Source organism: Chanos chanos, chromosome 3 (genome assembly GCF_902362185.1).
Source record: "Chanos chanos chromosome 3, fChaCha1.1, whole genome shotgun sequence".
Classification (NCBI taxonomy): Eukaryota; Metazoa; Chordata; class Actinopteri; order Gonorynchiformes; family Chanidae; genus Chanos; species Chanos chanos.
In genome coordinates this window covers 8,285,001-8,312,461 of record NC_044497.1, presented here as the reverse complement: position 1 = coordinate 8,312,461, position 27,461 = coordinate 8,285,001, and the positions used below count along the sequence as shown (strand labels likewise).

At 42.9% G+C, this 27,461-nt stretch overlaps 1 protein-coding gene across 1 annotated transcript in view; it reads right to left on the bottom strand.

Moving 5' to 3' along the window:
- Positions 1-27,461, bottom strand: part of ctnnd2a (catenin (cadherin-associated protein), delta 2a) — a 176,971-nt gene that overhangs the window by 91,048 nt on the left and 58,462 nt on the right. The window contains exons 3-7 of the mRNA XM_030767425.1: positions 22,825-22,859; positions 21,408-21,524; positions 14,559-14,734; positions 11,320-11,857; positions 6,582-6,776 (exon numbers count right to left, since the gene is read on the bottom strand). Of these exons, the coding sequence (XP_030623285.1) occupies positions 6,582-6,776; positions 11,320-11,857; positions 14,559-14,734; positions 21,408-21,524; positions 22,825-22,859 (1,061 nt within the window). The remainder of the gene's footprint in view (positions 1-6,581; positions 6,777-11,319; positions 11,858-14,558; positions 14,735-21,407; positions 21,525-22,824; positions 22,860-27,461) is intronic.

Here is a 27,461-nt window from a genome sequence, read left to right as displayed (position 1 = left end):
CGCTGCCCAGCGCGAGGAATGCGCTGCCCGGCGTACCATGGAGGGTGCGCTGCCCAGCGCGAAGAATGCGCTGCCCGGCGCACCATGGAGGGTGCGCTGCCCGGCGCACCATGGAGGGTGCGCTGCCCAGCGCGAGGAATGCGCTGCCTGGCGCACCACGGAGGATGCGCTGCCCAGCGCGAGGAATGCGCTGCCCGGCGCACCATGGAGGATGCGCTGCCCAGCGCGAGGAATGCGCTGCCTGGCGCACCATGGAGGATGCGCTGCCCAGCGCGAGGAATGCGCTGTCCTGCCCTGTTCTCGAGGCCGCTTTCCCGGCCCAGGTCAGCTCCCATGCTGACGCCCTGTCCTGGTCAGCTCCCATGCTGACGCCCTGTCCTGGTCAGCTCCCATGCTGACGCCCTGTCCTGGTCAGCTCCCATGCTGACGCCCTGTCCTGTTCCCGAGGCCCTTTCCCCGACCCAGCTCAGCCCTCTAGCCGACGTCGAGGCTGTTTTGAAGAGTTTGCTCCGTTCCTGTTCCTCTGCCGGTTTGGAAAATCTGTTCCAGCCAACCCCTCACCTGCTCGGCCGCAGAGGGGGCCCGTCGGCTGCAGCACCTTCGGTCATCCCTCTGTGCGCCCCCCCACCCACCCGGTCTGTTCTGGACTTTGTTTTTCTTTTGGGCCGTCTGGGAGCCGCCCCTTAAGGGGGGGGCTCTGTCACAACCTGCACCGCCATTTTGGACTTTTGTTTGACATGTCTTTGTGCTCCTGTTCTCTGTCTGTCTCCGCCCCTCACCTGTACCTGTTTGTCCAATTATTACCTTGTTAATTTCAACCAATCCCGTGTTGCCCTGTTCAGTTCTCCTTCTATTTAAGTCCTAGTGTTTGCCTTGTACTTTGTCTATCGTTGTTTGTGTTTTTGCACACTGTTATGCTGCACCTTTTTGTTAATGGCTTTTGTTATTAGTTTACACCTGTATTTTGATCTTCATTTTAAGTAAAGTCTTCCTTTTTTTCACCCACGTCATCGTGTCTTTGCACTTGGGTCCTGCACCACACCGCCAGCGTGACAGTGTGATATAATCTGTGTTGTGAAACGGATTTAGATAGAGTTTCCAAAGAACCACCCAGAAACACTGGCCTCTATTCTGAAACCGGAACACAAAGCACAAATATCAGTGACTGTATGTTGAATAAAAACTAAAACAAGAGTCGATAAAAGTTATGAAAAAGAGTCGTGTCTCAATTTTTTTTTTTTTTTATCTTCTTCTTTCGCTCTACTCTGTATTTTCAAATACTGTATTAGAATCTTCAGCAGAACTTCTCCTTGCTGATGGGGTAAAATAAAGGTCTTTTTTTCTGTTCTGTAACTGCCGAGCAGTTATTGGAGTGTCGAAGCCTATTATTTAGCATATATAACAGACTCAGACAGAAAGGAAAAAAAAAAGTGAATTGGCTTAATAGGTTTATGCAAAACAGCCTTCTTTTGAAACGGCCTTGTGTCATATTAGTCTGCTTTGATGAAACAGTTCCACAAAAGAGCCCAACACTAGGGTTTGGCACAGTAGGATTCTGGAAGGGGCCAACATTTGAATAGAGGATGGAAGCTACACAGCTCAGTCATCTTTTAAGAAAGCGTTTCCTTCAGGGCTTAGTTAATCCCCCCCCCTCCCCCCAACTTTTTATTTATTTATTTATTTATTTTTATATATTTTCAGAATGAGACTTTCTAGCAAAACTCCCAACCATCATATACTTGTGTCCTTGTACTTTGCTGCCAAAGCCTTATTGAAGTAATTGAGTTTGAATTTCAGGTTTGAGAACTCCAAGAGTTCCGGCAATAACGCAGACAAATGAGGGAGAGTGACATAAAAGGTATTACAGCTAAAAGGTTTCTTTAATGGAGGCTTTGGCACAAGAGGCCCATTAAGTCTATGTAAAAGCAGAGAACTATGATAAATTATGCACCTGAGGGATATTGTTACAGAGGACATGTATTCTGTAATGTTGTAACACCGTAATTCACCATAATTCAAAAGCACAATCATGACTTTTGAAGGCTTTAAATATGAATACGACAAGAACCATTGTATTATGCGAAGAGGTTTATCTATGGCATGACCTCATAATCAGACATAAATGACAAGAGCTGTGTGAAGATGGTTATATATTATATGGTTTCATAACAAGATCTCTGGTAATGCCTCTTATTACAAGAACAGAAATATGTTAGGTTTAACAAATGTGAATTTAACAATAACTTGTCATATAGAAAGAAGCAAGTGAAAATCTTGTTCAGTCGTTGTGTCGTGTGTGGTATTTGGACGCGTTCATGCATAACATCACATTACTTGAAAAAGAGAGACAAAGAGATATCATTTGATGAGAAATTCTTCAAGTACGTGCACTGACTACTCAACAGTAGGCAAATCTTTCTAATTTCAGATAATATTTTCTGACAAGCACTTTGTTTTCTTTCAATCTCGGCATTAGGATGGTTCCCCTAGTCATGCTTCGGGAAGATCACACCGCATAACGTTTTTCTGGAGAATGTTGTAGATCGAGGAATCTGGTCTTCACCATTATCTTTCCCCTCACACCTACGTTAATCTACTACATCAGAGGTCCATGCCCAAAAGCAACTTTGATATCAATGGAACAAGAAGGACATCGTGTCTTACAGAGACATTTTCGACAACAGGATCATTAGCGTACGGTTGTGTCAGACAGTTGCTTGGTCAGAGGAGCTACAGCAGTGCCTTGCCAAGAAATAACAGTGATGTAGAAAGCTATTGACACGATATCTGTATCTGCAAAACTTCAAACATGTTGATTTTGGACATCATCATTTTAAAGTGCGTGAGTTTAATAACCGATTCAGTTGATGAATTTCCAGAACGGTCCTTCTACGACCGCTTTACACACTGACCCAGCCGTGGGTTAGAAATTCTACGTTCACCCTATGCTTTAACTACAATAGTCCTATATTACGCTGGGATGTTGTCCTGTTAGACTGATTACCATTAATAGGTATATTAATCTGTGCGTGGGTGGATGGCGGGGAAACACAGGGAGCTTCCATCGTGATCTCCTCTGGTCCTAAAGGATCCCATTTCAAGTGAGACCGTGAGAAACCTGGAGCATAGGTAATACACCTCGTAACTACAACAGGATGCCAATTTACCCCTCACCAGGCTGTGATTTCCTCATACAAAGCTTCAGATGCTGCCATGGCCCGTTCGGGAATAGGTTTATGCATGAGAGCACAAAGCGCCCGGGCCACAGGACTAGGTGATGGTAAAAAGGGTGGCAAATCTTTGTTAGTAAGGCTGAGAGATCAGTTCTGTGAGTGGTTTCATGTTCTTCAAAGCAAATCCACAGCAGGGGAGAAAGAGGATCAAACATGTAGCGGCCTAAATTACTGCCAGTGCTAGCTGCGTGGCTTCATCAAGCATTCAAAGGCTCATTAGTAGACAGAGCGTTCTCATGTACACGTGGAACAGGACCCAGTACGCTGTGAAGACCCACCGACCTACTGTCACTGACTAATGAGTTCCCTTCAATGAATGGAGGCGATAAGTAACAGAGTGAGTCATGTTTCCGTGAAATTTAATAAAGTTCTCCCTTCAAAAAAAAGAAAAAAAAATTGACTTACGGCTTTTAAAAAAGTGACTTATGGCTTTAATCGGTCTAACGCGGACCACCAATAATGAACATAATGAAACAGTAGTATGAGCTGGACCCAAATGCAGAATTTAACATTATTTATGAGGAGTTATCTCACTACTGTCAACCCAAACACACAGCCCCATTCACTCCACACAGCACTTTCTAGAGACCTATGAATTATGAATTTCCATTCATAATGGGTGTACTCATGCAGCACTGCACAACTCATAGCAAGAAATCATAATGTATTAGTCTTTTACAGGCAAATTTGCTGTAAATTTTGTAATGAGGTACAATGTTGCCTGAAACCACTGATTACTGATATATTGCCTATGCACTCAAGACTCTCAATGCAAGTATTAAAAGTCCTCCATCTTTCAGAGGAAGAGAAAGGCTCAAAAAAGTTATCGTCGCTGTTCAAAGATTTAAGAATTTACCAAAAGGTCATCAGATATTTTTTGCTTATATCCTCTATGTCTTACAAAAGAGTTGTTTTCGCTGAACAAACAAACTGTCAACCAACTCAAAGCAGAGATTTCAGTTTGTAAGACGTGCTTGCCCTTCTGTGTATTTTACATCATCAAGGGTGTTAAGACTTGTGGAGAAAGTCTTTTTGAACAACCCACCCATTAGGTAAAAGTAACAATTTAGAAAAGAAATTGGATCTCAGGGGCACAATCTTACCTCCACTTCACAAAGGTCAAAGAGAGACACATGCCCGGAACAAAAGTGGAAAATTACCCCTTCAGACCTCTATTAAAACTGACTATAAAGATTTCATCTGCACAATTGAACAAGGTGACGGAAGCTGACATTTAGTCTTCAGGAGTGCTTTAAGATTCTCCAACAATGTCAGTCTCGCTCTTACAGTCAGGACTATACCGGCACAATGAAGTCTGTGAAAGAGATGAATTTATTCCAAATGCAACAAATCAAAGTTTAATGACTATAAACTCCCATCTCTCCTCTCAGATCCATCTCTTCTTTTGTGCTATTACCTAGGTTTACTAACCTCTCTTATTTCAGGACAATTTGAGCTCGATTTCGTAGCTTTTGTTTGTCACACAAACACATTAAGATTATTGATTGTTAAATTGTTCTTCTGAGCTGAATGTTGGTACAGTGCAAATTACTATGATCTTCCACAGAGAGAAAATCCCTGAAATTTGAGAGAGCATAAGTGTGACAGTCCAGAGAGAGCCTACATGCAGTCTTTTTTTTTTTTGGACTTTTTAAGCTACAGAGATTTCCGTAAACCTTTGAACTGTTCCGAACGATGATCGCTTTGAATTTTTCGATATCTTTATCATTACACAAGTTATGACATTTTAAACTGCACATCAACAGAACAAGAGTAAAGAGCGAGATGGAAGCTTTTAAAAATTCTGAGAGTTGGGTTTTTTTTTTATTCCACTTCATTCTCTCTTCATAGCTGGGATACTGCAGTACATCTTGTTTTCTTCACTTAATCAGTGCTTGATTCATCCCTTTTGATGTTTAAACAGTTCCTTACACTGATCTGAGGGTCATCCTGATGATTAGCCTTCTCTCAGATTTATTTTTTTGTGGGTACACATCAATGTTTAATTAGCAAAATTAAGGCAACGCGGAGATATCATTTAGTTTAGCTTAGCGAGTAAAGACGAAAATTCTGTTTCGGTTTATGAAAAGATTAAAAAAAAAAAAAGGCCAGTGACCTCAAACTAAAATTAAAATGCGTTTGACAGAAAAGCTTGAAACTGTCAAATTATTCTGAAAAAACACAAATTGACAGCTGGCTAATTTTTGGTCAATTTATGCAGTTATGCTAGAATTCGACATCAGTGATAATATATGTAAATACCTTCCCTGGCCTGGCACATATGCAATATGACTTTTTTTTATACTCTCAAATATGCTCTGAATTCAGTCCCAGTTCCAATCATGTTTAGAACATTTATTATTAGTACGGTTTTCCACACATATGAGTCACATGATTGTGACAGATATGAATGAACTAACTGATTCCATCAGCAATGTTATGTAACTATTGATAGTTTCTTTACTGAGAGAATCTATAATGAAGACTATGAAGAGCCTCTGTGAAAGACGCACTGAACTCATACTTCTAGTTACCACCCCTTACCTGTTTTAAGAGATGATAAATAATCCGGTCCCTTTACAAATTGTTAATTTTGTCTCAAACCCTGGGAAAACCTATAAATTCTAACCCCATTAGTGGCTTTGAAGAACTGTCGTAATGAGGCGTGACAGACTAAAGTATTCTCATAAATAACGGAGCAGTTAATCGGATTTCCATGCTGTACCTATAACAAAATCAAGATAAGCTAAATGATGCTCTAGTGTAAAAATGTTGAGGCATTCTCATCTTTGCAGCTGATTGTTGTGTGATGCAGTGAGCCCGTTTCCAAATCACTGTCTCTGCTCTTTGTTAATCCAGCCCTAACGTTAATGAGGTCAGCACTAAGCTGGAGGCTAGATCATTTGAATAAACACTCAGAGAGTGTTTGATTTCATTGTGAAAATCCTAGAGGTTGGTTTTGCATTGTGGAAGTCCAAGAGTTTGGCAGCATGGGAAATAGAAGCAAACATAGATACAAATACACACACAAATACACACACATAAACTCATATATTGACACACATACACACGGACACGGGCGCTCTCACACACACATGCGTGTGCGTGCGTACACACACACACAGATGTACACACACACACACACACCATACAGATTGGCAATATCTGTGGACCTTATCATGGTTGCATAAGAATACACACATGCACGCACGCATGCATGCACACACTCACACACTTACACACACACACAGTTTGGCATTATCTGTTTATCTTACCTAGGTTGTATAACAACACATACATGGTTGTGTAAGAACACACACACACAGCGCTAGTGTCAGCGTGTCTCACCTGTATTGGTGCGATAAGTTCCTGTGTGTCCCGGGGGGAGAGGGTCCCCCTGGCTTTGACTCAGACTCCTCATAGGGGCTTTCTGATAGACTCTGTCCTCATAGATGGGATCAATGTGGTGCTCAGGGGAGTGTAGGGGCCTCACTTCAGGACCCAGGTGGCTGCTATGTTGGCTGCTGTAGGAGCCTCTTGATCCTGATGGAATAAAACACAGCAAGATTCACAAGAATCAGTTCCACCAGAGGAGACCCACAAAGACAGAACAGTGTTGTAGAGGGGCCTGCCAAACAGATCAAATCTGGAAGCTTAAAAAGATACTTCTTCTGTGACTTCTGTCGTTGTATGTTTGCATAAAACTGTAAAGATGGAGTAGGGAGTATCACTGAATTTGAATTTGAAATAATAAATGTGTTACATAATCTGCAGTAAGCATGATTATTCTAGTCTTTTCTCTTGCATATATTCTGGTGCTGGTGCTAATGTGAAGTTCTTGGGTAACTGGCTGTATCTGTCTATCAAAACTTATGAAAACTTTGGAAAAGAAAATCAGCAGCTAATACATATCTCCCCCGCCCCCCCCCCCCTCTCTCTCTCCTCCAGTAAAGTGAGTGTATAAGAGTTCCCCAGAGAGCTATGTGGAGAGCAGAGAGAGCACCTTTGGAAGACTTAGCATTTGAACCCCCTTCACATTCTGAGGGAGGCAAAGGGAATAGCAATAGCACTCTCTCAGCTTACTGATCTACACACACACACACACACACACACACACACACACACAAACACCCACCCACACACACACACACCCTACCACCCACCCACACATGCATGCATGCACATGCACACACACATATGCACGCACATGTATACACACACACACACACACACACACACACACACACTCAAAGTAGACCACTGAAATAGTCATAGGTCATACTGCAGGGCTTTTCGAACTCTTGCTTGCGCTGTGTTGCTTTCCAGCATAAAGCAGTGCAGCAAATGTGAAGACAATGAGAGGCTGTAGTTTGAGTGGACTCCTCCTGTAATCACCTTATCAGTGTCAGCCAGACGCCTGTACTCCGCTCCCCAACCTGATTCATCTGCTGTGTGGAGGGTAGGGAGGGGGTGGGGGTGGGGGTGGGGGGGGGTGGGGGGGGGTGCAGATCTTCTGAGATGAGTTATAAACTGCCTTAACCTAATACAGAGTTCATTTCACCCCTAAAGTGGTGAAACTTTCTGTTACCCAGTTAGCTGCACTAACATGGAAGCGACCATGGAGAGTAATTGGAGGGAAAAAAAAAAAAAAAACAAAACCCAAAAAACAAAACAAAACTATTTTTGGAATATGTAGGACTGCAGCATGATTAAAATAGAGGCTTAGAGAGAGAGTGAGAGAGAGAGCAACAGCAGGAAAGAAGAAGAGGATGAGGGTGAGGGGGGGGGGGGGTAGGAATCAAATAGCCCACAATATGTTGTGTAACATTAAACAGAGGTCTTTGCCATGGCTGCGGAGGCGTGTCTGTTAAAGTCCACTGTGAGAGGGCTATAGGCTATAGGCGTTTGAACGTCAGTTTATGAGCTAAGCGTTTCCTCCGAGTGCAGGATCTGGACTGACAGCATTCTCTCTTGGTTCAGTCACCTGGGCCATGCCAACGTAACCTTCCTCCAGGCCAAATTTCAAAACTCGTCAAACATCACATGATGAAACACTGCACCCAAAAGAGAAATCCACTCCCGTGTGTGTGTGTGTGTGCTTAGAACAGAAACTGTTTAAAGCAGCACACACCACTACATGACTAGAGCGTTATCTGTCGTACAATGCATCTTCATTTGCAATACCGGTTGATAGATGCATATTCGAGTCGTAAACAGTCACGGAAAATGAAGACAGATTTGCTGCCAGCATAGAAACACTCAGCCGAGGGTCTGACAGGTTACTGTGCTAGCCAGTTTAGGGCCGTAGGGAGGGAAAATTAATTCACTTAAAGGAAAGATAATTCTATTTTTAATGCTCTGAAGCATTACTCAAGCAATCTGTAGAACAAAGACAGTGCAAATGTATGCACAATCCTCGTCTCTCAGTATGAAAACTGGGAGTGATCATTTTATGCATCAGGCAAGAAAATGTCCGGTTTTTAAACACCGTTTTAGGTCTAAAATTTTAAGCAAATAATTTCAAGAGCGCCAATGATTCCAATTAAGTCTTTTAATTGTTCTTGGTCAGTGAAAAGCGCACTTGAGTTCATTAAGAAGGGAAATTGCTCACAATCTATACTTTGTTTGCTACGCAAGAGCAACAGGATGAAATTCTAGGCGAAATCCCTTTGTATTTTTTGTTTATAGCCATGACAGAAGCAGAGGCATTTGATCTCAGAGGCCCACACAGTTTCATATCAAATGAAAAGGAAAACAAAAACAAAAACAAAACAAAACAAAACAACGCACTGCATTTCTGCTCTTCAACATTGGTTTGGCATTTGGCCCGATATCCCAGTGTCTGTGACATTTACGCGCCAGGTTTTATGTTCACTCTGCTACATTCATAATGTCTGCCTCTTGACATGCAACTACGGTCATACAGGGCCAGTAAACTCCACTGCAGACTTTGGCAAGAACGCGGTCCTTATCCATCAACAGCATCCATCGCATCTCCTCTCAACTCCCCATTATAACCCAAACCATACTCATCCTCGCGCTCTCTCATGTCCTCAGGCTTAATGACACACATCAGTTGGCCCTCAGACAGAGAGAGAGATTCAAAGGCCCTACATCATCAGAGACAAGAAAACTTAATGTTCCTAATGCTGCGGAAACAAAGAAAAAAAACGAGAGGGAGAGAGAGACAGAGAGAGAGAGAGAGAGAGGGAGAGGGAGAGAGAGAGAGAGAGAGGGGGGGGGGAAGAGGTAGAGAGAGAGAGAGAGAGAGAGAGGGAGAGGTAGAGAGAGAGAGAGAGAGAGAGAGAGGGAGAGAGAGAGGGGGGGGGAGAGAGAGAGAGAGAGAGCGCTTTGAGGAGCTGGCACAAGTTTCCTCCCTTTTCAGTAATTGCCTTCAAACACAATCAACCTTGAGTCCATTCACCGTAGCCCTGGCCCAGGACGGCGCTCTGCCCGAGGCTAGCGCGTGATGGAGAGGGAGAGGCAGGCGAAGGGTTTCCGCGGGGAGGTTGGCAGGGTGTACCGAAGCCGTGGCGGTTGAGGTGTGAGACTGCAGGACGCGTTGTTTTAATCAAAATGACACGGGGGAGAGAGAAGGGTAAGTACCCAGCAGACCTAGCCCCAACACCGCGTGCTTCGACTCCCCCAGGCATCTCAGCAATTCTGATGGAGATTCGGGTGTGTGGCGGATTATACAGGACGATTAAAAAATAAAAAAAAATCTCTCTCGCTTGTTTGGCTTGGCATATAGACAACTCTGTTCTTTCAATGCTGCTGTGTTCACCTCACTGGCTTGTCATAGCCAAATAATGTTCCGTGAGTTTTGAGTCTTTCCATACTGAACAGTGCATACCTGAAACCCTTTTTGGACGTCTCCTACCATATTTTGCAAAGCAGTAATGAGGCAGTTGGTTCAGAGATGAAATTACTCATACATCCCTTGTTGACTGTGAATCACTTGCAGTAGGTTAGCTTACAAGCGCGCAGAAGCGACGCGTAAACTGAACCAATTCCAAGACGTCGGGCTAGCAACCTTTTTAAAACACTTTCGATGCACCTCTTCAACTTGGGAGACTGTCCCCTTTGACACGGCAAACAATTTAGACAACTGACTGGACAAGGGGAAGTAGATGGAGAAAAGAGAATTTTAATCAAAAACAGCCAGCGCTAATTAAAGCGATGGATAAACTCAGACGCCTGAAACATCTCATTACTATTCCACACCTCTTTGATGTCTTGGTGTGCATTGTTAAGGAAAAAAAAAAACAAAAAAAACAGCCGTCTTACCAAAATACTGAACTCTTTCAAAGGGGCGAGATTTCATCTCTATACTTGGGTTGCACTGAGGAGCTGTCTTCCCATGATATTTAGTACAGTAAGAAAAATGTAAAAAAAAAAGATATGCAAAAAGCAAATCTGGTCCCTCGTAACCATCATCCTTCCCTAACTTCCTGAGCTAAAAAAAAAAAAAAGAAGAAAAAAGTGAAAAAATGACAGAATGTTGTGTTGTGAAATCTCTACGTTTAACTGAAATATGTTTATTTACCTCATTCCTCTGGGGATTAACCTGATGCAAAAGGGAACTCATTGATGTTAATGCTTTGATGTTGATACGTTTGTTTGTTCTCACCGTCAGAAATGATCATATGGAAGTTAGAGATAAAGAAGTCCCATGGCTGTAGACATCCTAGTGTATCTCCTTTACATTGAAGTGTAAGTCCACTTTAGGATTTGCATCAACATAAGCCCAAATGCACCAGTGGTACCCCTCAAGGCCTTTTCCAAGTGCAAACAAAGGCACAACCACCAGCAAATCAAAATCCAAACCACCCGGAATTTACCGTGCAATAAAGTTAACAATATTAATATGAAAGCTAATAGCACTTCTATATACACATAGCATTATAAACGCAGATGCTGGAACAGTAACATCTGCTATAAAACACTGTTTTATTTCACTCATATACCATACACTGTTATTGCCGCTTAAATCAACAAACCATAAAGCGAAACCAATCAAAAAGCCCCAAGGCACAACGCATGGAGTCCAGACCAGAAGAGTGTGTTTGTTCTCTGTTAAACTCACCCGCCAGGCTGCCAGGCCTTTGAAGTGTGGCAGTGGCATATAGGTCTTGGGAGATCTTGTACTGCTCAGAGGAGTGCACCAGGCGCTTGGTGGGTGAGAGCGTGGCGTAGCTGGCCACGCTGGCGCTAAGCTGGTGGATGGGCGAGGCGTTAGGGGGCGACGCCAGACGCAGGGGCGAGCCAGCGTGAGCCGCGGCCGAGCCGCCCGTGTTGATCGGAGAGCTGCTGCTGAAGGACTTGGAGAGGCGTCCGGGAGACGGTTTGGGCGAGGAAGAGGAGGTGGAGGGGAGCCGCTGCGTGGTGGCGTACCCCGGAGCCTCAGAGGACGAGCCCAGCCGCTGTAGTTTGGTGGGGGAGCCCCCCGTGGCCTGCATGGACAGGGGTGAGCTCACGCGTGGAGCGGGCAGGGTGGAGCTGGAGTAGAAGTGACCGGGCCCCGCTGAGGGCTGCTGGGATTCGGGGAGATGGAATGTACTGCCATGGCTCTGGGGCTGCGCGGAGTCGCCCGCAGTTAACTGAGCCGCGCGATTAGACGTCACCTTCAAGAAAACAAACAACACGGCCGACTTAGTAAAGACAGCACCCAGAAAACTCAGGAACATTTAAAAAAAAAAAAAAAAAAAAGCCAATGTAGCAATTTAAAGGCAGCGACTGAAAAAAAAAAGATAACCAGTGTCCAAACCTGCTCGTAAACAAAGAGAGAAAAAAAAAAAGAATGAAAAAAAAAACCCCATTAAAACCAACTTCCATGCAATTATGATGTGCTACGTATTGAGTATAGTTTAACATGAGATTTGCGAAACTTGAGGCTTTGTAAAACAGAATGTTTTCCTGAATTGTAAACAAAAATGTATTCATGTGTCAAGGGAAAACTACATGATAACAGCCTATCGCATCCTGCCGAAGCAGCGGAAACATAGGTGACCATATGGTACTGCTCCATATGGTATTGTACCTTATGCAAGTCACAGTAGAGAACGGTATATTTTTTTTATTACAACAAGGCATCTACGCAACAACTCACCCAGATACACTAAATCTGGCACGGAGCCAAAAGTTTAGTGGAGCAGTTTGGCATATGAATAAATACGCCTTTTCTTTAGTGTGTGATTTTTATTTTTTTTTTTCCTTAATAACCAGAACGATTCTCAGCGATTACAATAAAGCTTTGGTTCCACTTTTGCTCATTTGCAGAATCCATGAAACCTGATTAATCTTATTTCAAATGGATTAAGTTATTTTTAAAATGTGTATGCATTACTTCATGGGAGTGCAATTTTTTTTTTGGAAAGAGAATGGCCTGTGTATAAATCTGTATTTATACAAACACAGGCAGTTCTGTGGGTACTGTGGACCTTCTCTGGAGATGTCTTACTTATAGAGGACATTAAAATCATTTCTTTCAAGCTAGCGTTATGCAGCATGGCAGCAATAGTGTTATTCGTTATTGGAAATTTGGCACAGAAAAACCACTAACAGCCACTTGGGTGTAAATTTTTGTGCCCGTGAGATGGGGTGTTTCCCAATCCCTATCCTACTGATCCAAAACATGCTACATTTTTGACATTCCACAAACCTAACGCATTTGATTCAGGATTGATAAGCTGTTAAGTCCGAATGGATGTGCTACCAGCCTGCTGGAACAAAAATCCTGCAGAACTAAGAGTCCTGGAATCTGAAATTGGTAAACACTCCTTCAAAATTCTTCTCAAGTTAGATTTTTTTTTTTTTTTTTTGTAAGACACAAAGAAAAGTTTCAAAACAGAAAGAAATCGTTACATGAATGCAGGCAGGCAGGCAGGCGGAATGAAGGTGAGGGTTTTTAAAAATCTCTGTTTCATATGATCTATGTTCTGAGCGCTGCAGAAATAAGTCGGGCTGAGGCGTGTTACTAATGACAGGTCGCACGAAATCACTCCTGTCACAAGCTATCTCACACTGTGACACACTGAATTTGCGTCCCCAGGGCAGAAGAGGGAAAAGCTACTTGAAGAAATTGTTACAGGTGCCAGATGCATATCAATTATTTAGGCAACAAGAGGTTTGCACTGTTATAAATATCCAACGTTAGAGCACCTCAGTGAAGCAGCGTGTTATATAAACCAATCCTGAAGAAGGCTAGCCTCTTCATACTCTACTACACAGAGCCATTCTGACAGGAGAAAACACCACGTTACCATCTCTGCTAAAAAACATATGAACCATAAGGGTGGTTGCAGCTGAAAAGAGAAAAGACAGGAAGAGAGAGAGAGAGAGAGAGAGAGAGAGAGGTGTAGGTGAACAGCGTGATGCATGCTGTAATGAATCGGGAGAAAGAGCAGTTTCAGACAGGACGGTTTTTCTCTTTTTTCGTTTGTTGTGAAATTCCGTCTATGTAAATGAAGAGCTGTGTCATGAGAAATGAATGTCTTTGCAAGGCAGATATTAGGTCCTTGGCTCATACACAAACAAGACAAGGAGGGGAAAGATGCAGCGACTCTTTCATTTAAAGCCCTGTACTGTGCTGTGAACTGAGAGCCTGTGTATTCATTCAAAGTGTCAAAGCAAGTATGTGTGTGTGTGTGTGTGTGTGCACGTGTGTGTGTGTGTGTGAGTAGAGAGAGAGAGAGAGAGAGAGAGAGAGAGAGAGAGAGAGAGGCACTAATATCAGCCGTCATAAGTACGACACATTTACTGGCATTCTAGATATTAGCATTAGAGAAAACATTATTCCTATTAATTTGCAGCAAGAATTGTAAAACCGTCAGGCCAAATTAAATGTTTACCCCCCTGAACAAGAACAGTATCTTTTAAAGAACATTTCTAGCTTGTAGCAGGTGCACTAGACTTTTTCCCCTCCACCCATTAAAGGATATGAAAATTCAAGACTAAATACTCCTGCAGGGTCTGGCTTAATTGGAGTCTACTCATCGGGGCACAAATGTACAAGCTTCACGCAAGCGACAAACTTTCAAAAAAATATCTAGAAACTTCTCACTCTCACCCTCACACACACACACACACACTACTACTCAAGAAGACAGAAGAAGCACTTTGTGCTGTGAACCAGGCTCCGAAGGTTAGGCAAAAAAAAAAGAAAAACAAACAAAAAAAAAAAACTATTGACCATACACTTTCCCAGCAGTGGGAGGTGCATTAGCGTTAGCATGCTGTATTCCTGGGCGCAAACGATTGGGCTGCGGTAGAGAAGGCAGAGACAGAGGCAGAACAAAAACGAACGCTGAGGGAACCTGCACCTACCTGGTTGTAACTGTGGACGGCCCCTCCGACTTGGGCGCTGCGCACGGGGGGCTGCTGCACGGCCGGAGCGTCGCCGGCGGCCAAGGTCTGGTTGCTATGGTAGCTGGCAGAGAACTGGAGAGAGCCCTCTGGGTTGGAGTTGAGCTGCAGTGAGCTCTGGGAGAGCAGGCTCGGTCCTGTGTGGAAAGCAATTTCAGGCAGGCAGTGATGCAGCCCTCAGCCAGGCAGAAACAGCATACATAATTTATCAAGAGGGGAGGGAAGAGAAAGAGAGAGAGAGAGAGAGAGAGAGAGAGAGAGAGAGAGAGGTGGATAAAAAAAAAACAGGGAGGGGGAGAGGGAGAGAGTGAGAACGAGAGACCAAGAACAAGGGGAAACAGACCAAGACAAGAGAAATAGAGAAAGAGAACAAAAAAGAGAGAGACATGAGAGGCAGTGCAAGAGAGGGAGAGAGAGAGAGAGAGAGAGAGAGAAAGAGAGCAACTCAATAGTGAGAGACGACTGACAGAAAGAGAGAGGAAAGAGATAGAAGACAAGCAGAAGGGAAGTGGGGGTAGTTCCACAACTGTCGTGTTTGGGGCTGTCAGAAAGAGGCCAGATATAAAAGTAATCAAAGGTGGCGTCTCCTGCTCATTTACAGACAGCCCGAGTGCCACTCTGCCAACCCACTAGATTACATCAGCACTTCTGAATTTGTCAAGAGCTCCATCAAAACCGATGTGGCTTTCAGCAAGAACAAGTCCGGGTTATCATTCTCAATCAGTCAACGATGCCTCACACTGTAAAACACTGTGAATGCGATGTTTGTCTTTTTTCAGAAAAGCTAATACTGTGGTATTACAAATTCAACGCTGGCTTCAGCTTTCTAGATAGGAAAACGCTGTGGTCATGTTACGTGTACAAAAAAAAAAAAAACCCCAAAACATTTATCCAAAGCTTTTGTGTAAAATCATACTATCCAGCTCGACTTTATGGATAAGTAAAGTGACCCAAAGCTTTGATCAGAAATAAGATGATGCTGCCCTTCCTCGTGTGATTTCAGGATGTGTGTGTGTACAGAACACTTTTCCTCTTTTTGCTCGCAGCACCTCTGTGTGAGTGTGTGTGTGTGTGTGTGTGTGTGTAGGTACTTGTATCAAACAACAAAGCCTTGATGGCCCACTTGTCATTTTCACTCTTGCTGGAGAGTCATGTCAGTATGACCTTGACAACTCAATGGCAGCTTTTACGGCAACATGGTTCTCCTAAATATAGCACTCTTCGCAAATACAATCAGGGCCGCATAATTACATGTAACTTTCTGATTCTTGAGGAGCTAACATGTTTGAAGTTCCCGAGAGACACTCAAGACTATTAAAAGCGCTGAAGCTCTCGGTATAACTACAGATCTCCAGACTTACGCGAAATAGAGACAGGTTTGCTCTAAAGAAAAATGCACTCCCCATCCTCTTCACTAGAAACACCTGATTTGGACCTACACTCAGCTGGCCACTCTATGAGACATCCCCACCTTATAGGAGCACTACATAGATGTACAATTACAGACAACAGCCCATCAGCTGCCATGCTCAATTTGTCAGCCACCCTCTGCTCCGTTCATCAATGGTCAGATTCTGACCACGGGACCACTCTTGACCGGATATTGTTTGGGTTGAGAGCGGTCAACCACCAAAAATATCCAGCCAACAGCAGTCCTGTGGTTGAGAAACTGAGCACTGATGAGGGGCTAGAAGATGTGCATGGCAACAGATGGGCCATTTTTTATAACTGTACACCTGCGAGATGTACCTACAAGGCAGGTGTTTCCATTGAAGTGCCCATGGAGTTTCCGTTGGAAAGAGTAAATAATAGAAGAAATGTCCTACTCTGGAATACAACAGAAATAATATGTATCATTCAAAGCTTCCATTGGTTCATACAGTGGGCTATATTAGTACTTATCCTCTCAATATTGATTTAGACCTAAAGTTCCCAAACTGTGGCTAAGAGGTCTGCAGAAAAATCTAGAACTTAATTTTTTTTTTTTCTAGATCCCAGCATGTTAAACGTATCTTTGCCTGTTATATCAGTAGACTGTGTCTGGTTCACTTAGCCAAATTTACACAGCATCCTAAAGTAAATTCACTCTATGCCTACTAACACACCCTCTCAGAAATGAACATGAGCACCTACTGAGTGAATTTCCTTGCCAATCAATCAAAAAGAATCCAAATTTAAAAGGAGTGGTTTAATCCATTGCCTAAACCCTTGTGATAGCAGCCAATAAGTTTCCATTTGACAGAGTTTAAGAAAACTGTTGCAATAGGCTGGCCAACCTCATGTTCATGCTCGCAGTTTGATAAGTTAACAAAGCAATTTAGCCAAGCCCGGATTACCCAAAAATAGATACATTTCTACGATCAAGTACAAGCAAGTCATTAAGTGAGTCAGAAAAGCCCCACGTAAAAACTCAGAAAGCAGGACAAAAGCTACTCTGAATTCGGATTCATTGAAAGCAGTGATGTGAGACTCACATGCGCTCTGCGCTTCTAGGTAGTAGCATCGCAGTCAATGAAACCCGCTAACCTGAAATGTTTACAGCAAAGTATGCACAACAAAAGAATATTTTCAGCCTATGAGAGAAGACTACAACAAACAGAAGACTTGTATGACTAAACTTGCAAAAGGCTCGGAGGGTATTATTATAAGTCTTTCCATGTAACAAAGAGCAAGACACTACGTATGACTGGTGAGATATGAATGTTATCGGCTGCCATTGAGATGAGTAAGGTAATAATTTGACCCGAAGTGGCAAACAAGTTGAAAACAATTCCACTCTCCAAAGACAGAATGCTCTTGATATAAAATCGCGAACTAATTGAAAGTCGACATGAACGTGAGCAGTAACTTGACAACTCAACTGACGTTGGTAACGCAGCTCAGCTTATTGGTTTTTGTGTGGTATCCATGGCCAGAGGAAGTGTTTTTTTTTGTTTTTTTTAATTTTGTCAAGAAGCGCCAGGCAGAATAACAGGAGAGGAGTTTTTTTTTTCTTATACTGGATGATTGTTACGACTGGACATGCAATGCGCCAGGGAAAATGTGTGTCCGTTTGATCTGACGGTGCCGTAGCCATAACTGGTAGGAGTAGCAGGTTTGTTGTGAGGTTTCAAAAGAAACAAAAAAAAAACCCCAAAGAACAAACAGGTTCGTTCATTGCATGCTGCACACACAGGCCATCGAGCCAGTGTTCAATTCTGCACTTACTACAGTTATTACAGCGGCCAGTTACACGAAATCACGGCCATTACAATCATGCCTTGCCGTTTCACTCACAAGTTTGATGACTATCCTGAGCAAAAGTGCTGGATCCAGTTTATGAGCTACGCAACTGTGAGCTTTTTCTTTTTTTTTTTCTTTTTGAAGGAGGACAGTTGAGAGCTGGCAGTGCATTGTGAGACCAAGGGTGTCTCGTCACGCTTGGCAGATATCTTCAGTTTGTTGAATGGCCCGAATCTATCCGTTCAGGGAAAACATGAGGCAGTGCTTGAGGTGAGTGACATGACCAACGCATCGAGATAAAAAAAAACAAAACAAACCTTGGAGGACGATAGTCTGGGGATATCAGATATATGTTAACAGAGTTTCTGGACACAGTTTGGTGGGGCTGAATTTGGTGGCCAATAAGGTTACTGCTCACCTTGCTGCACTGCATGCCTATTTAGGGATGTATTTCAAGGACACTGAGACTGAAGAGTGGGACTGGTTCGGTGACCCATTTAACCTGGCTGTCACAAGCACTTGCAAGCTCACCGGAAAAGCTGAGGAGAAACAGACAGAACTCCGTTCTGATCGGACTCGGAAAATCCGATTCGGGGGAACGAGCGTTACAGGATTTCTGGCAAGTTATTAGAATGTGAATGCCCAGAACTCACCAACAGATTCTGCAAAGTTTGTTGCCTTTCCCCCATGATCTATCTTTGTGAGGCATCGTTCTCAGCCATGACAACGATCAAATCAAACTGTCGAGCCAGACCGAAAGCGGAAATTGACGCAAGAGTTCGCCTTTCTTCTGTCACATCAAGAGTAGATTTTACTTTGCAGTGCAAAGCAGGCTCATCCTCCCATTAAAAAGTTTGCCGCTAATCCGCTGAGCTCGTAACTATGTGTTTTATAGTTGCGTGTTACTTTTCCCCCATGTTCCTGAAGACCAACGTGCAAACCCTTCTAAACTCAACGTGTTTCTTGTAAAACATTCTGCAGAAACACCTTCAAAAATGGGTCCCTTGATTCCAAAAAAACTTTGAGAATTGTTGTTTTAGACTACACTCTTTCTCTACTGAATGAGTGTATACGCTGCAAGGCTTTAGATGCGAGATATTTTGCACGCCTATAGGTCAGATTTTGTAAACAACATCAATCAGACAGTTCAAATGGAATGGTTCAGACGGAAAATGGCATCCACCTGGGTCTTAATTTGTTATATAGAAGAGGAATGAAGGAAAATAATGCTATGGAGAAGTAGAGCGTATTGGTGCTATGTATGGAAAGTTCTAAGTTCTATACAAAGGAGGAGTAGAGGACGCAGCGCTATATGAAGGAGGAGTAGAGGAAGACTGTACTACATGGAGGGGGAGGAGAGGAAGACTGTACTATACAGAAGAGGAGTGAATGAAAGCAGTACTAAATAGAGGAGGAGAGCAGTACTATATGGAACAGGAGGAAAAGGAAAACAGGAATATGTGAAGGAGGAGTAGAGGAAAATCCCATCCATAATGAATGATTCCAAGGAGGTTTCTATCATGGGCATGGCGGCAAGGGGCTGTTTGACAGGTTTTTAAAAGGCCACTTGTGGTATGTTACAGCTACCTTGAGCCGAAAGAAGTCAGTACTTAAGAGAAATAAGACCCCACCACTGGTCTCATGCATGAAGCACTACAAATGGGATGAGTTTTACTTTCTGCTGGTTAGGTCCATGACCTGTTCTATATCTCAGTGGAATTGCATATTTCATGAGGGGGTTATTTTTAAAGTGCTTTTGGTGAACACAGATATGACGTTGCTTTGACTTTATTATTAGACCAGCGTAAGTCAGAGCTTTCACGAGATGTTGAATAAAAGCTACCCATTTTGCTTCAGATATCGTTGGCCCATATTCTTGACTCATGGCTACTTCGTCCTGATACAACCTACTATCAGATGAATTATTGAGAGGCACTCTATTCCTACCAGGGTAGCGCAAACGTCAAACCAACCCAAGCTTCCAAAGCCATCAAAAAGAGCATGTTTACTGAGAGAGACGTGAGTCATGCTCTGTTTGGAACATTCCAGATCCATATTGTTCATCTATCAGACTGTTAGAGGGGAGTGTCAGGGCTGTAGCCCAAATTCAGTTAAACCATGATTTATTTTGTCAGTTGTAACTCAAATCCTTGAAATAGTTTTGGAAACGTGTAGTCAGAAGCAATAGCCTGTGCTGTGCCTTTGATTTCAAAGCAGTATGAAAAAGTAAATTCTGCAGCATTCCAAACACGCTTTTAATTTGCGGGGTTTCTTGATTAATAGTTTTAATATTTTTAAGTGTCCAAATAAACCGTTTCCATGACACGAATGAATGCAAGTTAGAGCCGAGTTCAGTTCTGAAGCCGGGGGGGAGGGGGGCGGGGGGTTGCTTGGTGAAGTTGGTGACGTGTAATGCGAACGTTTGCGATCTGATGCAGGTGAGCACTATGGCTGCTGAGTGATCCTGCAGTAAGTGGGTTAATTGCATCTCTTTACTGTTTGACTCGTTTTTTTTTTTTTTTTCGTTCTTTTTTTTTTTTTTTTTGGCGAACTGCTGAGAAAATGAAATCTCTGAAAATGTGCGTCGAGTCCGTGTTGTTAGGGCCCTGTGATGGTTTTTCCGTTCGATAAATGACAGCTATGGAAAGCCCTCTGAAAGCTTCCGTTTCAAATGTATCTGACCTGAATGTTTCTGGCCCTTTTAGGTTTCCAAATTGATGCTGAAGCGTACTTCAACGTCCAAATGATTCATTCAAGTGAAATCACTCTTTGATTTAAGTGCTTATTCACTGCTTCTCACCCACAGATTAAACAAGATTCAAAGTGATTATTAAACTGCTTTTAGAAGACTGTATCCAATTTGGATCCTAAACTAGATTCTTCCAAAATTTGAAAATTTAGATTTACGAGACAAGGCTCCTTCAGCAGCAGAAATCTCTTCTTATCTTAATACCTAGGCAGTTTTAGAGCTCATAGAATTTACAAATTTAAAACTAAATTAGCTAAAACCATTCAAAGACCTAAAACTGAGTTGGATTAGCATGCAGGTCATTTGGAGAGTGAACTCCTCTGGCGGAGGCTTGAGAAACATCCTTGGTCCAAAGTGCTTTGAGAGAACCCTTTAGGGCTACTTCATTACTGTCAGCCACAGTTTTAATTGAATTTTCATTGCAGAAACAAGACATGGCTTTCATCTCAAAAATATTGATATGACACTGACATAAATGATTTTTATGCATGCCCACACACATACACACACACAGGCACACAAAATTAGCAGTGTTAATGAATGATATTGATTTCTAAATGCACATTTCATCACACTTTGGAGAGATAATAGATGGATATGCACCTCTCTGATGAGCAAGCACTCCTGACATTTCGCATTTTCTCACTAACACTTCTCTCTCTCTCTCTTTTCCACAAGGCTGAGTGAAGACCAGTTATTTATGAAGCAGGCTATTTCTGAAAACAGCCAAAACTGCATAATTGAACTACAATGATAGTGACCTAGAAATCAAAACCTTATAGTAACTCCTAATACTATACAGAGATAGATGCTCAGAGGTTAAAAAAAAGGGTCCTTACGTTCCCCCGTAGTATATTCCTGGTGATCAAGTATTCCTGACTCCTGCAGAGATCGAATACAAGAGTCTACAAGTTCCAGACCCGTGTTCAGCTCATCTTCAATATCCTTCTGCCCATCTGTGAGACAACCAAACAAACAAACTTAATTGGACGATCAGGCGACAGGTCAGACGCACACGCCAACTGCCGGCGTCTCAGCTTCAGACCAAACAGACACCTCAGTTACAGCGGTACTTGTTCGCCGGTGTGGCGTCCAAGTGTAAATTTATTTCTGCTTGGCGTGTCAGCGGCGGTCGCTGACGCCTCGTTTGATGGCGCGGTTTAAATTGTCGACGGATAACATCTTGCACAAGCGCTTTAAGACAAAGGATTAACCTCTTAACTGGATCTGCGGCCGTAGGATCAAAATCTGACACCATGCCAAACAAACAGCTCTCCTCTGCGGACAGCCAAACACACTGACACACATAATCAGTGCCAAATGCGTCCCCTGGAAAAAAAGATGATTGCTAAAAAGACAGACGGTGCAGAGCTAGCTGTGGATTTGCTTATCTACCAGGGGAAAGATGGCGTGTGCTGATGCCGTGTACTCGCTGTCTTTCGAAAGTTCAGCGTGTGCAGTAGATTTGCTGTTTCATTTTATTTGCACGGCAAAATTCCTATTTCACACAGCTCCATTCATCTAACTGCAAAACACCTATTAAAATAGCAGACATCTGAAATATGCAAAAAAAACCCCCTGAAAATCCAATCGTTCCCGTCCCTCCTTTTTTTCTAAGTTCTACAAAAAAGACAATTTATTAATTTATTTATCATAATAATTGCTTTTTAATTGTTGCTCTTCTTGTGTTATTTTACAGTATCAAAAAAAGAGAGAAAAAAAAAAGTTAGAAACAATTTTATGACGTGCCAAAGATTTTCAGTACGTTTCAAAAGTTTGAAACACTGCTGTGTTAATATGCACCTGTCATCGCTCTGTGAAATGCCACATTATCAATCATACGGAGCATTTAATATGTGTAAAATGAAATCCACTCTGCACCTGAAGGGCCTAATTTTCCAGATGAGGGAAGTATGGTTGTTTTCTCTCACTTCAACCTGAGCAGGTCTCATATATCACAGTCAGGCTGCATTTGAGGTATTACAAAATACTTTCTTCTTTAATTCTCACTGATGGGATATGTTTCATAAAGGGTTTTTTTTGTCTTATGTTTTTGAGTAGGGTATATCCTAAAAAGGTGATGTAGTGTGCAGGTGCTCTGAAGATTATGTATCTTTGTGCTTCTATTACAGCTTAGTTATGACTAAACACACTCACACACGCTCACGCACAAAGGAAAAAAAAAAAAAAGAGAGGAAAAAAAAAAGAGAGAGAGAGAGATTGACAGTACCACAATCATTAAAACATGACATTTACCTTGAGTATTCCAGCGAAACTGCTCATCTGCCGAACTGCAAGAGAGAAACATAAAATTGGCATCAAGTCAAATAACCATATCTGACACACAGTAGATAACCCCAGCGCACAGTCTGTGCCATGGGATATGGTTTAGATTCCCAGTCTGCCCTGCCTGAACTGAGCTCAGCTCTGAAACAAAGCGGAGGAGACCAGTGTTGACTGATTCAGTCACTGGTCAGACAGATAATATTGAGCATAGAAAAACGGCAGAGAAATAATTGTGTGGCACGCATATTGCACACCGTCTACTCTAACGCACCATCAAATTGGAAGACATTTCATCACCTGGGTAGGGGGGAAATTGGGTAAATCTCGACAGTCGGTGTTGCGTGCTGATAAACAAGGGCTTACGTCATGATTATGGATCCGAATTCGCTTGCCAAAAAAAAAAAAAAAAAGAAAAACCAGCCAGGATGTCGGGGTTAACTGAGTTAACATTTCCCAGCATCCATTTCATCATTACCACAAAGATATCCCATAGAGAAACCGCAGAACAATACAAATTACATACAGCCACACAATGGAAATGAGAGCTGTGTGGAATATCGAATTTCTCACTAGTTGATCGATGCTACAGCCGGCTGGACTAATACACCAACGCCGTGTGCAGTGAGCGAATGCCGGTCAGTGACTGTCTGAGCACCTATGGCTGAGTCATAACGTATTTAGTGCCCAACGCGCCACCTCGACAATCATGCACAGAGACTGTTTCTGTTACACTTGCTTGACAAATCGCAGGTGTAAACCGCACAGCATTTGTTAATAGCTGCCTGAGTTTCCCCGGCACAAAGTGAATTTATCACCTATTCTTTATTGGTGCTTTGCTGGTGACATGTTGAACCAGTTTGTGCGTGTGCGTGTGTGTATGTGTGTGTGTGTGTGTGTGTGTCTGAAACCCTCTCATAACCTATTCACTCCACTCTTTCACTGTCTGTCTGTTCCTTCCATCATCAGCCAATCACTATCATGTATTCATCATTCATTTCAGTCCAGGGCCACATTAAACCTGAGACAGAGGGAATAAAACAGAGAGGAGAGGAGGAGGAATGACGGGGTGACATTGGAGTGACAGCACATATCTACGGCACACCGCCTCTCTCAAGGACTGAGGGGTGGGACCATAAAAAATAAATAAATAAATAAATAAAAATGCAGACAAGCAGACAAATGCGTTTATTCTCAGGTCGAGTGTGAGCAAAGGGGCCAAAGGACAAGTCGGAGCCGAAGCAAAGCAGACAGACACCGTTAGACTTTACATATCAAAGCACTAAACACGACAAACAGGTAAACATCCATAAAATATCTTATATGCAGACACAGTGTGTATAGTGCACAGTGCAGTATAGTGTTCCAGCTCTCTCTCTCTTTCTCTCTCTCTCTCTCTCTCTCTCTCTCTCTCTGTGTATGGTCAGAGAGAGAGAGAGAGACAGAGAAAGACTTGCTTACTGAACTTTACCTATATAGCACAGTGATAATGGCCTGTTCACTTTCATTCAAAAACCAAATAATCTATGAACATTGTAGATTAGTACATAAATATATCTCTGGTGTACAAAACTGGCTTGGGATCAGCTTGTCACATCTATATCCTATTCTTGACAATGACAAGTTAAAAGCTCCCCTGTACACTGGACAGCACTAAAAACCCAAGTGGCATTTGACAAAGGAATTCAACTCGGTCATTTAAGCCAATGAACATGACAGATTTCTGACCTGTGACATGTTTCAGTCAGTAAATAGAACCTGTGACACACTTATGTTACAAATGTCTATTTCAGTTCATATGCCCTGAGGTCTGGCCTCAGTGAGACAACACAAAAGCATTTGTTGACAAAACAGATGATCTGAATATCCTATGAACACAAACTGATTCCTGAAAGTAAAGTAAAAGGCTCCTGATTAATGAAAATCATTTGTTTCCATGACAACAGCTTCTAGAACTGACACAGGTATGAGAAACACAGGGCTAATGCGTGATTGGATTGGCCAGACACCCAGCACTGGCTACTTTCCCTCTGAAGGTGATTTTGAAGTATATGTCTGGGTGAATTCCTGGAGCTTGTCCAGACCTAAATTGTAAATTTGTGGATTCCACCATTGTCTGTGACTCGGGAACCTGTTTAGTTCCTCTATTTAGACAACATTTACCCGGGAGCACAAATTAGACAAATTAGCTTTATGTCTAATGGAAAATATGTTAGCGGTTTTTGACTCTTAGTGTCAGCTGGAGAGATGAATGTACCCATGTGGAGAATGAGAGAGCCGTGCGTCAGAGCCCTAACCGATCATAGACCACAGAATCACAGTGTTTACATCAACCTCAGCAATGCACCATGCATGAAATGAGACTGTCTCTCATTCTCTCTCTCTCTCTCTCTCTCTCTAACACACTCAGTCAAAGACACACATGGACACACGCATAGACGGACACGCGTGTAGGTACACACACGCTACACAAACTTGCAAAGACACACAGGCACGTACACTAAACCAAAAGCATAGGATTCCCATTCAGTGTAGGTGTGTCATTACTAGGAGGCAAAACACACACACACACACAGTGTTTTCTGGCCTGTGGAGGAGTGTTTGCCTGAAGTGCTGTCACACACCTTCTGTTCTCTTTGTGATGGATGAATTCATGCTGAACGCATGCGAATGAGGTGGCCGCAGCAGCCGCTTTGATTGAGGGGCCTGCAGACCTGTGACAAGGCTATTTAATTGCAACCTGTTAACGTGTTCATGCAAATACAAGCACACAAGCAAGTGCGTACACACACACACACACACACACACAGACACACACACACACCAAAATATTGAAGGACAACTACACACACACACATACACACACCAAAATATTGAAGGACAACTACTTTTGGCAAAAAAAGGGTGTGCTCGAGGAAAACTGTATTGCACATTTTGTATGACTAGGTGGAGTGATACCTTTATAATACCTACATAAGTCGTATTTTGATACTTTTATAAACCTTTAACGAGGCATGCGGCCTTCGTGGAAGTTGAGGCAGATCATTTCTAACAAGAAGAAGCATAAACCCTTCGGCGTCACAAATCTTTCCTTTCATATGCCGGGGTCTTTGACTGTTTCTGTGTTTGTCTTTAATGTCAAGTGTATTCTGTGTTACAAGTGAACGACTACAGCCTCTGGTCAAACTGTTCCACTGACACAGAGAGAAGAGTTTCGGGAAAGTTGACCTCCTCCGGACGGATGCATAAACACGCTCAAAACTGAGCAGCCGAGAAAAAAAAAAAGTGGAGCAGGCAAATCAAAGACAGCATTCACTATTCGACTTGTTTTATTTAAGAAGCTCGTCTCCCTCAGATGGCCAAGTAGCTTCTCCCATCTCTGGTGCCTCCTTGCCGTCCCAAATCTCCACTCACATCATACGGATTTAACATCACCCCAGCGAAAATCAGCTTCTAGACTCTTCCGAGCGCTTGTACATTCTCTCTTTTATCCTTTCAGCTCAAAGCATATGTTTTACCACCGGTGTGTATCACTCTCTCTGCCCATTTCTAACGACGTAGCCCTCCGTGCTTAGCTAAAACACTGGAGGACTTATTCGCGTAATGGCGTTGACACCACGCACGATGTCAAATCGATAACAATTGACGAATTCTGTGCGTTCGAGGTACGGAATCGTGCCGTCGGGTGTAGAAACAACAACCATTGAAAACATATTCACAGTGCACAGGGAGAACAAAAAATGGCTTGATGAGAGCTAAAGTGCAGTCGATGAAGTAGAGAAAGGCATTTACTTCTGGCTCGCAAAATATAATGACTTTCTGCCCGTAGCCTTGGTGGTGAAATGGCTTCCTCTGCGCTGCATTCTGGACAGCTCATTCTAAAGGTATGAAAAGAAAGATAACAAATGCTGTCATTCACGTCTTTGTGCGGATTAACTGTGGAAGTCTACTTTTTTTTTTTTTTTTTTTTCAAGAATGGCAGATTAAAGCGTGAGTTTACCTTTAAAATGCACGGCGTGTCTCGTTAATTGCTTTCTTGAGCGAGTTCAGTTGACTTTAAGGGCCTTCTTCTCATGCACAGACCCCTCACTCTCCACCCTGCCCCCCCACCCCCCCCAAAAAAAACCACTCAACAGGAAGAACAGAATGCCAGTGGACCGAATTCCCATGGTACTTTGCCCACCCGTCCCACTTGAACAGAATGGGCTGCTTTGACTGGTTGTTCCGACGAGAGGCATGGGGGGTTGACGCCCCACAGCGGGTACGGGTCATTTTCGCAACACAACAGGTCTTCGGCCAAAAGATTCAATGAGTGGATGTATTGTGTGAGTCCCTTCCAACCGTTTTTGACTCTGGCCCTGCCCGACAAAACTAAAAGCGCACAAATGTGAGTGCGATTAGAGTACAGAGTGGAAACGAATAAATGATTCACTCGGAACGCCGCTATCACCGGACACGAGGAGAGTCGGTGGATGTTCTGACTTAAACTCTGATTAATTATGAAGCTTGATTAAAAAAGAAAAAAAAAATGTCAAGAAGAAGTCTAAGCTCTCCAATGAGAAGAGAACGCCTCGTGTCGCAACAAGAGCTGGAATATCAGACAGATAAAA